Genomic DNA, 12,536 nt, shown 5'->3' with positions numbered 1-12,536 from the left:
GCATATATAGTAATTTAAGCCACCAAAGGGCACCAATCTGCAAATCTACTTCCTGGCCACCAGCTCTTAGTCTCTCTCTTCCCATGAATCTAGTGTCCTCAGCTGCTCCCCCTCTCCATGCCCCTATCTCTGCCTCCATCTCTGCTGTCACTGCTTCTCTGGATAGGGTCCTGCATTCCACTCGGGCTCTTCTCCCGTGATGGTCCTAGGGTCCTTTGTTTCTGGACTGTAAGATTAACTATTCTCCCGTTTTTGTTACAAAACTACCTTTACAATTGTGACAGTCGCAATTAGTCATGATAACAGTTACTCACTATTGAATCATAAGAATCTTATCCTCATCTCTTTTCACCAGACCCATCTAGACAAGATGAAAACTATTCAGTGGGGACTCTGTCTTCCCCCACACACTCTTAAACTATATTCCCTCTTGAAACCTTGTGAGCCAGTCACTTCGTGCGTTTATTGCCCCCTCATTTTAGGTAGTCAGTGTCTTAAGTTGCCCATCCCTATCTACTCTGTGTACAGAGGGGATAGCATTGAAACTTGATATGAAGACTCCTTCCTGCACTGTTGGTATTTAGAGCTACTACCTCCATGAGTATAGATCAAGTTCGTAAAATTGTAGCAATTTACCCTCCTTTTTTTTATCAAAAAAAAATTTTTTTTAATCTTCCTCTAGTCCAAGTTCTGATTATCAAGCCATCAAGACTAAGTCAAATGGGTACTATCTGCAAATTTGGGTGTTCTTGTATGTCTCCCCTCACTTCACATCAGCTGGATGCTTCACTCTCAGTTCTAGCCCTCTGTGGCTATGTCCTTGTCTATGGGCTCAGGTGTCCCCAGGTCTCACCACACTTTGGACCAACCAATCCTTTCTCTTCTCTCTCTCATCTCCAGGTCGACAGGAGTCAATGGACTGTGGTTGAACTCAGCCCATTTCTTCATTGCTGTCTTTCCCCCACTTCCACTCACCAGTAGACCAATGTGGTCATTAGCATGTTTACATGCCTGCTTATGTGTTCCCTTTGAGTTCAGTCTTAAAGGGGAGTTTGTCCTGAAGGGACTTGATTGCTTGCCTTGATGGCTTCCTGGCAAACAACTTGCTTATTCTTGTAGTAGCTAGCCATACTGCTATTTTTGTTTTGGGTTTTTCCTGCTGATCTTTCTTTGACGATGTATCTACTGTCACTAGCTGTTCCAGGCTGGTCTGCTTGTCCTTTCTAGTGGGAATGTCCCACCTCAGAAGGTTCTGGATGGGGCTCCGGATTCCACCTAAGGTCCTATACACTGTGAAGGCTCTGCAAGAGGCCTGTTTCACTGGGCAAGTTGTAGAACCCCTTTTACCTATTCCAATCAGTTAAAGGCTGAAGACGAGCTTACAAGCTTTCTTCCCAACATTCCTTTCTATCCTACTCAAGTGTCTCCTTTCAATAGTATATGCCATGCTTTTTATCTAGTCTGATAATCTCTAACTTTAAAATGGAATATTTGTTGTTGTCAGGTGCCGTCGAGTCGATTCTGGCTCATAGTGACTCTGCAAACAAAAGAACGAAGCACTGCCTGTTCCTCTGCCATCTTCACAGTTGTTCTGTTTTGAGCCCAGTGTTGCTGTCACTCTCTCCGTTGATCTCAATGTGTGGGGGGGTCTTTACCTTTTTCCTTGACTCTTCATTTTACCAAGCATGATGTCCTCCTTCAGAGCTTGGTCTCTCCTGACAACGTGTCCAAAGTACAATCGTGTATGTTGCTGTAGGGCATGCACTGCACTGAAAACTACAAGGTTGGTTCAGCTCCTCAGAAACTATACAGGTCACTGTGAGTCAGAAGCAACTCAATGGCACTTAACAACAAAAACAACATATTTAATGAAGTTATTAGAGTGTTTGGGTTTAAGTCTACCATTTTGAGGTTTTGTTTTTGTCTCTCCTCCCTCTTTTCAGGTGAATCAAGGTATTTTTTATTCTATTTTATCTCTGCTACTGAGGCTTTCTACTCCCATAAAGATTTACACCCTCGGAAACCCTGTACAGGGTCGCTATGGGTCGGAACCGACTCGATGGCACTTAACAACAACAACAACAACAACTGACTTTTTAGGTGTGGCTCTGTGGGTTAATACACTGGACTGCGAGGTCAGTTTGAACTACAGGTCAGTGGTTCAAGCTCACCAGCCATTCCTTGGAAACTCTATACAGGGTCGCTATGATTCAGAACCGACTTGACAGCACTTAACAACAGCTGACTTTTTGAAGTCCTGCTGTAGCGCTGTGGGTTAATGCACTGGACTGCCAAGTCAGTTTGAACCTCAAGGTAGGTGGTTCAAGCCCACCAGCCATTCCTCAGAAGCACTATACAGGGTTGTTACGGGTCAGAACTGACTCGATGGCACTTAACAACAACTGGCTTTTTTATTCTGCCTCTTTGTACCATTTGTAAATGATTGTCCTACAGATTAATCATCCATGTTAAGCTATCATGGGCTCCCTGAAAACAATTCTTGTTCTTCATAATGTGAGAACCTTCTAACTTTAAGGTTTCCAATTATTGTGTCCTCCTCTAGTGCTTTTGTCACGTATTTTACATCTACATCTGCTATAAAATTCTCCAGTACTGTGGTGTGAGTTTTACTTGAAATAGTTAATAGTCTTTTAACACTATTTAAAGGCACATTACATTTGTTTTTTAAAATCTTAATTGCCTTGTGAAATTGAGAATTTCTGTAAAATTACACCATGTTTGCCTAGACCTGCAGAGTGTAGTAGTTGGATCTTGTAAAACAAGCAGTATTTACCAGCTCTAGGTGGAAAACCCTCACACCACACCTGGGTGTGGTGGGTAAATATAGGCTCTGGAGCCAGAAGACCTGGGCCCAGCGCTCACCATAAGCTGTGTGGTCTTGTGCAAATCCATGTCCTTGTCTTTAAATTAGGTGAATTCAGGCATTGTTGGAAGGGCAAAATGAGTTAATGTGTGTAAATCACATAGAACAGTGCTTGGCAGATGCTAAGGCTCCCTGAGTGTTGGTTCTCGGTTCTCGCTCCTATTGTTGTTGTTAGATAGTAAATAAGCAGCTTCAGATTCCATGAAGACCTGGGATTTACAGAAGAAAGAGACCTTTTGGATGTTTCACAAACAAACATGATGTGAATGACCAACTGTAAGTTTACATACAATTTGTATAATGAACCTCCATGGCTAGAAAATGATATAAAACAATAAAGCCCAGAGGACTATTTATTGGCTTGATCATTCTTTGGGGAATGCATTAAAGATGAAAGAACTACTAAAATCATGTTAAAATCTAGCTTATTGTCATACATTTAGCTTTTTGTTACTAAACTCACATTCTGAAGAACCAAGAAGAATGTTCTAGCCTCCATTGTTTGCTTCCCAGAGGCCAACCCAGTCTATCTTTATTTGTAAGTTATTTGGCTGGCTCCCGTTCCCGTCCAGTAAAGATAAGACTTCATGAAGACATACCATTCTCTGTAAGTGCTATATTGCTAAATAAAGGCTTGTTGCTAATCAGAGTGTACCACTTGGGAAACTCATTCCACCATTTGGAAATTAAACTTGCTTTTGGTTCTGGATACAAGACACTACATAGAAGAATTCTGCTTCTAATATGGAAGAATAAGCTCCTAAAAAATAATCCTCCCATGGATAATAATTAAGACTCTGGACAAGATACAAAAAATACAACAACAACAACAACAGCTACCTGAGGGCTCTAAAAGAATGAACAATTGCAGGCATTTGGGATGGCAGTTAAAGTCTAGAGGAAACAACCAGAATGAGTTTCCTGGTTTTCCCTGGCTGTAGTCACCATAACAGTGGCATAGGGTCACTAAAATTCTGATAGAAAGTCCATTGTTTTCCTTGTTAGAGGAACCAGGGGAAGGAACCCAGGTAACCCTGGTGAGACCACAGGTAGAGAACCAGAGAAGAGGAATTCTGTGTGTAAACTTGGCTCAAATTGTTGTTGTTGTTGTTGTTAGGCGCCATCGAGTCAGTGTTGACTCCTAGTGACTCTGTGTACAACAGAATGAAACGCTACCCAATCCTGGGCTAACCTCACAGTTATTACCACGCTTGAGCCCATTGATGCTGCCACTTTGCCAATCCATTTCTCTGGGGGTCTTCCTCTTTTTCTCTGACCCTCCACCTTACCAAACATGATATCCTTCTCCAGTGACTGGCCCCTCCTGACAATATGAGAGACAAAGTTTGGCCATCCTGGCCTCCAAGGAGCACTCTGGCTGCACTTCTTCCAACACAGATCTGTTGGTTCTTCTGGCAGCTCATGGCACTTTCAATATTTTCCTTTAACACCATAACTCAAATGCATCAATTCTTCTATAGTCTTCCTTATTCACTGTCCAGCTTTCACATGCATATGAGTTTATTGGTCAGCCACACCTTAGTCTTCAAGCTGACATTTTTGCTCTTCAACACCTTAAAAAGATCTTGTGCTGCAGATTTGCGTAATGTAATACGTTGTTTGATTTCTTGACTGCTGCTTCCATAAGTGTTGATAGTTGATCCAAGAAGAATGAAGTCCTTGACAACTTCAATCTTTCTCTGTTGATAAGGTTATCAGCCCCTAAACCATGTGTGCTGAAGGCGGTCTGAGCTGAGATCTGAACCACCACTCATCACAGGCAGGCTTTTCAGTTTGGGTCTAATGCAGTTAAAGCAAATATTAACAACATAAATTCAAACTGTACCGGATATCTGTACCAGATATAATCCCAAATGATTCAATATATAAAGAACCAGGAGACTAGAGCTCATTCTCAAAGGGAAAGACAACTCGTAGATAGTAATCCTGTGGTGTCCCAGGTGTTAAAATGGTCAAACCAAGTACTTTAAAGCAAGTTTAATCATTGTACTCAGTTAAGGAAAGAAAAATATGCCCATCATAAACAAAAATATCAAAAATATCATCAAGAGAAATAGAAAACATGACAAAAGATCCAAATGGAAATTTTAGAACTGAAAATTATAGAATCTAATATAAAAATGACACTGAATGAGCCTAACAGAATGGAAAGGAAATAGTAATTTTGACTTTTTTAAGAGAAAGTATTAAATCTGGGGGAAAAAATAATAGAATCATGATTGAAAACTAAAACCTGAACAGAGCCTTAAGGGTCTCTTGGAAAATTCCAGAATGTCTAATATATGTGTAATTGTTGTTGTTGTTGTTGTTGTTGTTGTTAAGCGCTGACTCATAGTGACCCTGTATAGGGTTTGTGAGGAGTAGCTGGTGAGTTTGAACCACCAGCCTTGCTGTTCAAACTGACCTTGCAGTCTGGTGCTTATCCTATAGCGCCATACCCTATAACTTGTGAAACAGCTCTGCGCTGTTCTGTAGAGCCAGTATGTGTCCGAAGTGGGTGGGTATCCTCATGAACTCAGACACAACTGTTTAACAAAACGTTGGCAACAATCAAATCCAACAATATATAAAATGGATAGTACACATTAAGCAAGTTGGGTTTTTCCCAGGAATGCAAACTTAGTTGGTTGTTTTTTAACATTTGTATACCAATGAATATCATCACCATATTAATAGAAATAAACTGTATGATCATTTTAATAGACGTATAAACACTTGAAAAAATGCAAAAAAATTTTTGATTTAAAAGAAAACATTTCAGCAAAACTAGGAATTAAAGGAAATATTCTTGGGTTAATTAAACACATGAAACCCCTCCGCCAAACATTGTACTTCATGGTGACATATTGACTCTTTACCTTTTAGGCAAGTTCACACAGATATTAATTGTAGCACTATTCATAATAGCAGAAAGATGGAAGCCACCGAATGTCCATAAATGGATGAACAAATTATGGTATATACACACATTTAAAAGTGTCAATGAATCTGTGAAACGCTTCTTAACATGGATGAATTTGGAGGACATTATTGTTGAAGTGCTGTCGAGAAGGTTCCGACTCATAGCAACCCTGTGTAAAGTTTCAGAGGAGTGGCTAGTGAGCTTGAACCTCCAACCTTACAATTCAAACCGACCTTACAGTCCAGCGCATTAACCCACAGCGCCACACCAGGACTCCTGCTGTTGTTTGGCGGTGGTGGTTATGTGCTGTGGAGTTGGTTCCGACTCACAGCGACCCTGTACAGGGTTTCTGAGGCTGTAAATCTTTACGGGAGCAAAAAGCCTCATCTTTCTCCTGCGGAACTGCTGGTAGTTTCTAACTGCTGACGGTGAGGTTAGCACCAACTTGTAAATTCCTGGCAAACTTCTGTACAGCTGAATGAAATGTTGCCCAGTTTTGTCATCCTCACAACTGCTGGCCTGTTTGAGTTCATCATGGCTGCTATCGCACCAGTCCATCTAACTGAGAGTCTCTACTTGGCCCTCTACTTGACCAAACGTGGTTCTTCCTCCTGGTGACATGTCTAAAGCCAGCGAGGTAGACTTTATTCTGTTGTGATCCATATGTTTTCATTGACTAATTTTTAGAAGTAGATGATTCGTGCTAGTCTGTCTTGGTCTGGAAGCTTCACTGGAATCTATCTGCCAAGGTTGATTCTGTTAGTATTTGTATGAAATAATGTTGAAGTAACACTTCTACCACCACAGTATGACGAACTGGCAGACGGGGTGGGCATAATTGAAAGGAGGTCAGTCAGGAAAAAGGCACGTTTTTCCTGATAGCATTAGATCATGTGCTACAATGTGGGGAGGACAGTGGGGCTCAGGAGGAGATGGTCCTGGCATCCCTCAGGCCTAGGCGTCACCCTACCCACGCAGTGTCCAGTTCCTACTACCCTGGAGAGTCCAGCGGAAAGTAAAAACAGAGCAGGTGCTTTTCACCTGCTTTACTGCCCAACCCCTTCCTCTCCCAGGAGTCCCCACAGCCCAGAAGCTCATGAGTACTACAATGTGGGGAGGCTGGTCGGGGTGCTGGCCATGGGGCCCGTCCCAAGACTCGGAGTAGGATCACCCAAACTACAGCTTCTCAGCCTGCTGAGAGGCCACAGCAAGGATGTCCATCCATACTGTGTCTAGTGGCATCTTCAGGACCTAGAACAATTTCAGATGTGTGCTGCTCTGCTCCATGTGCTTTCATTGGGTTTGAAATTTCATCCCAGAAAGCCTCTCTAGAGATAACCTTTATGTGTTAAAATATTGAGCCAGCTGTGTTTGGGAGAGATTATAATTATGGTGACCACCTTGCCAGTTACCAGAAGCTTGTTAAAATGTCCGCTGACACAGCACTTACAAAGGGGCTTCAGAATTCCATTACCTGTTCATTCGGCTTTCCGCTAACTTTTTGAAGCCCCCTGGTACTTTGAGTAGTAGGGCAGCTCTGTGGCTTTCCTCTTGTGAAGGTGGGCATGTCTGAGTTCCTTGGGCGCCATCAAGTGGGGGCTTCAAAGAATGGAAGTTTGCTCTCATTCTTCTGGAGGCTGGAAGCCCATGACCAGGGTATCAGTCGGTTTTGTCGATTCCTTCTGAGTTTCTGAGGACAATCTGTTCCAGACCTCTCTACCTGCTGTTAGTGATGGCCAGCAATCTCTGCCATCTGTCCTCTGCCTCTCTCTTGCCTTTTCTCTCTAAGGACAGCACCCAGATGGGATTAAGGCCCACACTACTCCAGTAGGGTTAACTCTGATTAACAGTTAACACTGTTCGCTAACAACATCTTCAGAGACCCTGTTTCCAAAGAGGGTCATGTTCACAGGTCCTGGGGGGGTTAAAGGATACAAGTCAGACCATAACACTGAGCTTAAATACTAAACTAACTTATTGGGAAGCAAACCTCTTGACCATCCCAGTTACTCCTCTGCTCAGCCCTACTTCCACATCATGGAGGATGAGCTGAAAGCTGTTGGAGGAAGGAGGGAATTCTGTCCTGCACCTGGTGACTCCCCTATTCCCCTTCCCATCTCCCACAGTGGGCCTCACCTGTTCTGATCTCAAACCACAGTATGTAGGACTCCACAGAGCCCAGGTGGACACATCTCCTAGTCGCCCCAGAGGCCCCAGTCATGGGACCAGCAGGTCATCTTGAGCAGCAGTGGGCAGAGTAGGGTCCCTGCAGGCCACCCTTCACCACAGCCCACAGTGCCCCTCTGTGTTGCAGACGCTGTACTGGGACATGGCACTTCCTCACGTCTTCCTACTGGCCGGAGTCCTGGTGGAAGTCACCAGCACTTCCACAGAAAGTGTGGTAGGTGACCCAGATGTGTAACGTGAGGTTTGGGTCCTTGCCCAAACCCTCACCCCAACAGTCACTGACTCCCCAGAGTCCCAGGACAGTGCTTCAAGTTTGTCTTAGCACCAAAGCAGTGGCTAATGGGGCACAGCATATGGCAGGTACTTTTTTGGCCTCAAACTAATCTCTCAACCAAGCAGAAACTGCTGTGACCAACATGGGGCCTTGACAGCTGCCCCCAGGGTTGATGAGAGTCCACCAACTGCCAATCCTTGGGTAGACTCGTCCTGAGGGGGGTTGGCATTGGGTAGGGATCTCTGAAGGACTGCTCTCCAAGCTGGTGCCAACCACTGTGCACCCAGCCTTTGCTCCCCAAGCGGGCAGCAGTGCACCTCTGCCATGGTACAGCCCCAGGACTGGGACGTGTCTTATGGCAGTACGTCCACCATCCACCCTGGAGAGCTGCAGTCCGGAGAGGGCCTTCCCTCGCTTGGTTAGCCAGGACTGCCACAAGACTCTGCTGTGCCTGGTCAGGGCTCCATCACAGACATGGCTCCTCCATGCCTCAGGTCCCCCAGGTGCCCCTCACTGCTCTCTGGGGCCAGGCACCAAACCCAACACCCAGTCAGGATATCAACCAAAATGCCGCAGTGCCTGTGGCTCTATCCGGGTGCTGTGTGGCAGCGAGGTGTCCTCACCGCTCCCTCTACTCCACACCCTCCCAGGTCCAGCAGCCCGAGTGTTGTGTGGAGGTGGCAGATGTCAATGCCACTTGCCCTGGCACAAGCCTGTGCGGTCCAGGTAAGTAGCCCCAGCAAGCCTGTGTGTCAGGGTGGCCCCTCACACTACGCCCAGGCACTTGGAGGGCGGGGGAGTTGGCATGGTCCGCAGTCAGACAGGTGAAAGGTGTCTGAAGAAGAGGAACATTGGATTTCCTCCTGAGGCTTCATGGAGGGTGACAGCAGACTTGGGGGAGGGAGGGAGGCCACACAGTGTGGAGAGGAGCAGGCATGCAGAGAGGAGGTCTGTCAGGTGAGGAAGGGTCCACAGGAAGGGGTAGGACACAAGCCTAGAGACCAGCGTGCCCAGAGCTCTCAAGCCTCCACATGGCATCTGCATGGAGACTGAGCAGCCTGGGGGCATTTGGAGGGGCTTGGGGCTGAGGCCTGGGGACTCGGAGTTGGCAGACGGGCCTGTCCACAGAGAAGCTGCAAGGCTGGGAGCAGGTGCAGCCCAGCCACAAGGAGCGTATGCAGAGCTTGAGGATGCTGGGGTGAGGCCAAGTGGAGGGTGCCGGGCAGGGCCTGTGGAGCAGCACCCTACACATCCAGAACTTAAGGACTGAGACACCCCTACGGGCCCCGCCCCCTCCTGGTGCAGGTTGCTACAGGCACAGGGCTGAGGATGGGAGCGTCAGCTGCCTCCAATGCCGCAACGCCACCTATCCGGCCACTGCCACCAACAGCTCCGAGTGCAGAAGCCGTAAGTTATCATCAGCTCAGCCCCCCAAGCTTCCTGCCCCCCAGTCCTGGTCCTACTGTGGCAGTCTCGAGGCCCTGACCTCTCCCTGCCTGCCATGCAGTTCTGACACCTCCACTCTCTTCACAGCCTCTAGCCGGGCTGACCCCTTCCCCACAAACAAGAGCACAGGGACGCCTGGGCTGCCAGGTCCTGGTGAGTCACCCAACCTCCACACACAGGAGTTCATAGCTTCAGCTGTGCTTGGTGTGCAAGGTGTGGGGAGGGTTATGGGGGCCCGGGGCCATTGCTGGAGCTGGTCCCAGGCAGGCCCATCCTCATCCAACTCCTGTATGGGGGAAAATGGGGAGCCAGTGGGGTCCCAGGCCCGGAGGACTGACCCTTGCTCTGCTGCAGAGGGGTCCCGGGTGGTTGCCTCGCTCTTCCTGGGGACACTCTTCATCAGCTCCGGCCTCATCCTATCTGTGACCATGTTCTTCTACCTCAAGCGCACCAGTAAGCTCTCCAACATCTGCTACAGAAGGAACGAAGGTGTGTCCCTCATCGGGGCGGCACGGGCGGGAGGAGGGCGGTCAGCTGAGGATACTGCCAGGCAGGACGTGGGGTGGCCTCGAAGACCACCTCGTGGACCGTTCGGCCAGCAGCGCTCTCTCCCCCCACAGCCCCAGCCCTGCAGCCCAGTGAAGCCGTAAGTAGCCACCCGACTCCAGCTGCCCATGCCTGCGCCCATCCCTGCGGCCAGCCCTGTCACTCACTGTGCCTTTCTTTCTCCTCAAGGCTGCGATGATCCACCCGTTGCAGTCTTCAGGTAATGTCACACAGCTCACCTCTGCCCATCCCCATCTCTGGGAGTCACATCCCTGGTTAACACAAGTCCCCTCAGCAGTGTCCCCTTTGGCTTTTAAAGCCCTGCAGGGCAGCATCTTCACTTGGCCCCTTTCCATGATCAGCTGAGGGCTCTTTTGTCTCCCATGTGCTCCTGTGACACTGAGCTTATGATGCGAGAAGGAAAGCCCTCATGGGTGCCATGCCAGCTGTGGCCACACCAGGGCCTGTCCCAGCACAGAAAGGCACTGGCCCACTCATACTGGAATCACACAGTGCTGGACACAGAGCAGAGTTCAGACCAGGCCCTCAGAACCCAAGTTCTCAGCCCGTGTGCAGTGGGCTGGGGATAGGGGACAGACAACAAGTCTTGTTCTTTAGGAACAAAGGTGGCTGGTTAGTATATCTAGAGCAGGTTAGAGGTTTCAAATGGAGCAGCGGAAATTTCTCAGGGAGTTAGGCCTGCTTGCTTCACCCCTAGGAGTGCCGACCCCATTCAACTAGGTTCCACTGGAGTGAGCAGAGCCCACTGGGTATATGCTCCAGAACAAAACCCCGCTGTAACCATGCTTCCCAAGTCTCAAAACCAGCCCAGCCTACAGCACCTTGAATCTAAGCCTCCGAGGTACCTGGGGCTGCTGGGCATGCGCACACTCTGCTTAAGACAGCTTCACAGTTCTAAAGGCCAGGAGGCTAAAATCCGGGTGTCAGCCAGGCCCTGCTCCCTCAGGAGGCTCTAGGAGAAAGATCCTCCCTTCCTTCTTCCAGCTTCTGGTGGCTTCACGACTCCCATCTCCATGCCTATAGGCACTTGGCCTCCATCTGTCCTCTGTCCTCTCCACCTTAGGAAGGGTGGGCCTATTCACAAGTCAACTCAGTGGGAGTGAATAGGAATCCTGCCCACACTACCCTGCTGACTTGCCTCACCTGGCCCTGACCCAAGCCCTCTCTGGTTCATTTTAGTGCGGAAGCCACGTTACGTGAGGCGCGAACGACCCCCTGACAAGCCAGTAGGTGCTGCAGCTATCTCCTCAGTGGAGGCCCGAGTCAGCAGCGTCTAAACCAGAGACCAGCCAGCGAGTGGACCAGGATAAGCCCTGAGGCCTGGGGGTGCCTGGACTGTGCCCTGTTCTCAGAGCTGGCTCTGCCAGCAGCAGATACCATGAGGGAACCCAGCTGTAACTCCCTGGAATCCGTCTTTTCTATTCTATTACTCAGGTGGAATGATGGGGAGTGGGCTTCACTGCGAAGGCCAGGTGGTGGCCTGAAGGCTGGACACAGACCTGGGCAGCAGGCGGGTGAGCCCCTGAAGAGTTAGAGGAACTCGGGCCCCCCCCAGCAATGGGTAGCGCTGAGCCAGGCAGGTGGGGCTGGAATTGGCGATGGCAGACTCCCACACTGTCCTTACACTCCGGCCAGCAGACCCAAGGTTCCAACTACTTCATGCCCAGATACTTCACTGTGCCCCAAGGGGGCATGAGACTCCAGCCTCACTAGCCCTGGCTGCCTTGGAGGTATAGGGCCTGGGGGGAACTGGGGGGTGGTGAGACGCTGAACTGCTGATGTGGGTGTGAGGCCTCCTCAGGCTCCAGCAGATATGTGTTATATGGAAACAGCTTACCACAAGGTGTGTTGGATCCCCTCCCTCTGATCCCTCACCTCGGGCCAGGGTCCCTCATCTGTCTGGGACAGTGGCAGGTACCATGTTTTCACTCAGCATTCCTGCACCTAAAATCTCATGACCACGTTTTCTGTGGCCACTACATGGAATGTTTCTGGTGTCCTGAACGTTCCCTGGGCAGCATCCTGGTCATGGGTCCCTGCCTGCTGGGGATCCCTCAAGGCCCTGCCCAGTCTCTGGGCTCTGGGATTCTTTGGTCACCTCAAAGCTGGCACTTCAAGTCCGGGGATATCAGAGTTCTCTGCACTGTGACAGCCATCTGTTGTCATTAAGTGCCATCGAGTTGGTTCCGACTCACAGCAACCCTGTATAGGGTTTCCGAGGAGCTGCTAGTGAGTTTGAACTGACAACCTTGTGG

At 48.5% G+C, this 12,536-nt stretch overlaps 1 protein-coding gene across 1 annotated transcript; it reads left to right on the top strand.

The window, feature by feature from the left end:
• Nucleotides 1-8,136: 8,136 nt before the first annotated feature.
• On the top strand, nt 8,137-11,558 carry LOC102817188 (chromosome unknown open reading frame, human C1orf159). The gene is made up of 8 exons (XM_006871757.1): nt 8,137-8,208; nt 8,919-8,994; nt 9,574-9,675; nt 9,802-9,867; nt 10,069-10,203; nt 10,335-10,360; nt 10,450-10,480; nt 11,461-11,558. Exons 1-8 carry the CDS (start codon nt 8,137-8,139, stop codon nt 11,556-11,558), a joined length of 606 nt encoding a protein of 201 aa, XP_006871819.1.
• Nucleotides 11,559-12,536: the final 978 nt, after the last annotated feature.

This window comes from Chrysochloris asiatica, unplaced genomic scaffold (genome assembly GCF_000296735.1).
Source record: "Chrysochloris asiatica unplaced genomic scaffold, ChrAsi1.0 scaffold00173, whole genome shotgun sequence".
NCBI classification, from domain to species: Eukaryota; Metazoa; Chordata; class Mammalia; order Afrosoricida; family Chrysochloridae; genus Chrysochloris; species Chrysochloris asiatica.
Note: the sequence above shows the minus strand (reverse complement) of the source record. Positions and strands in the feature narration are given on the sequence as shown.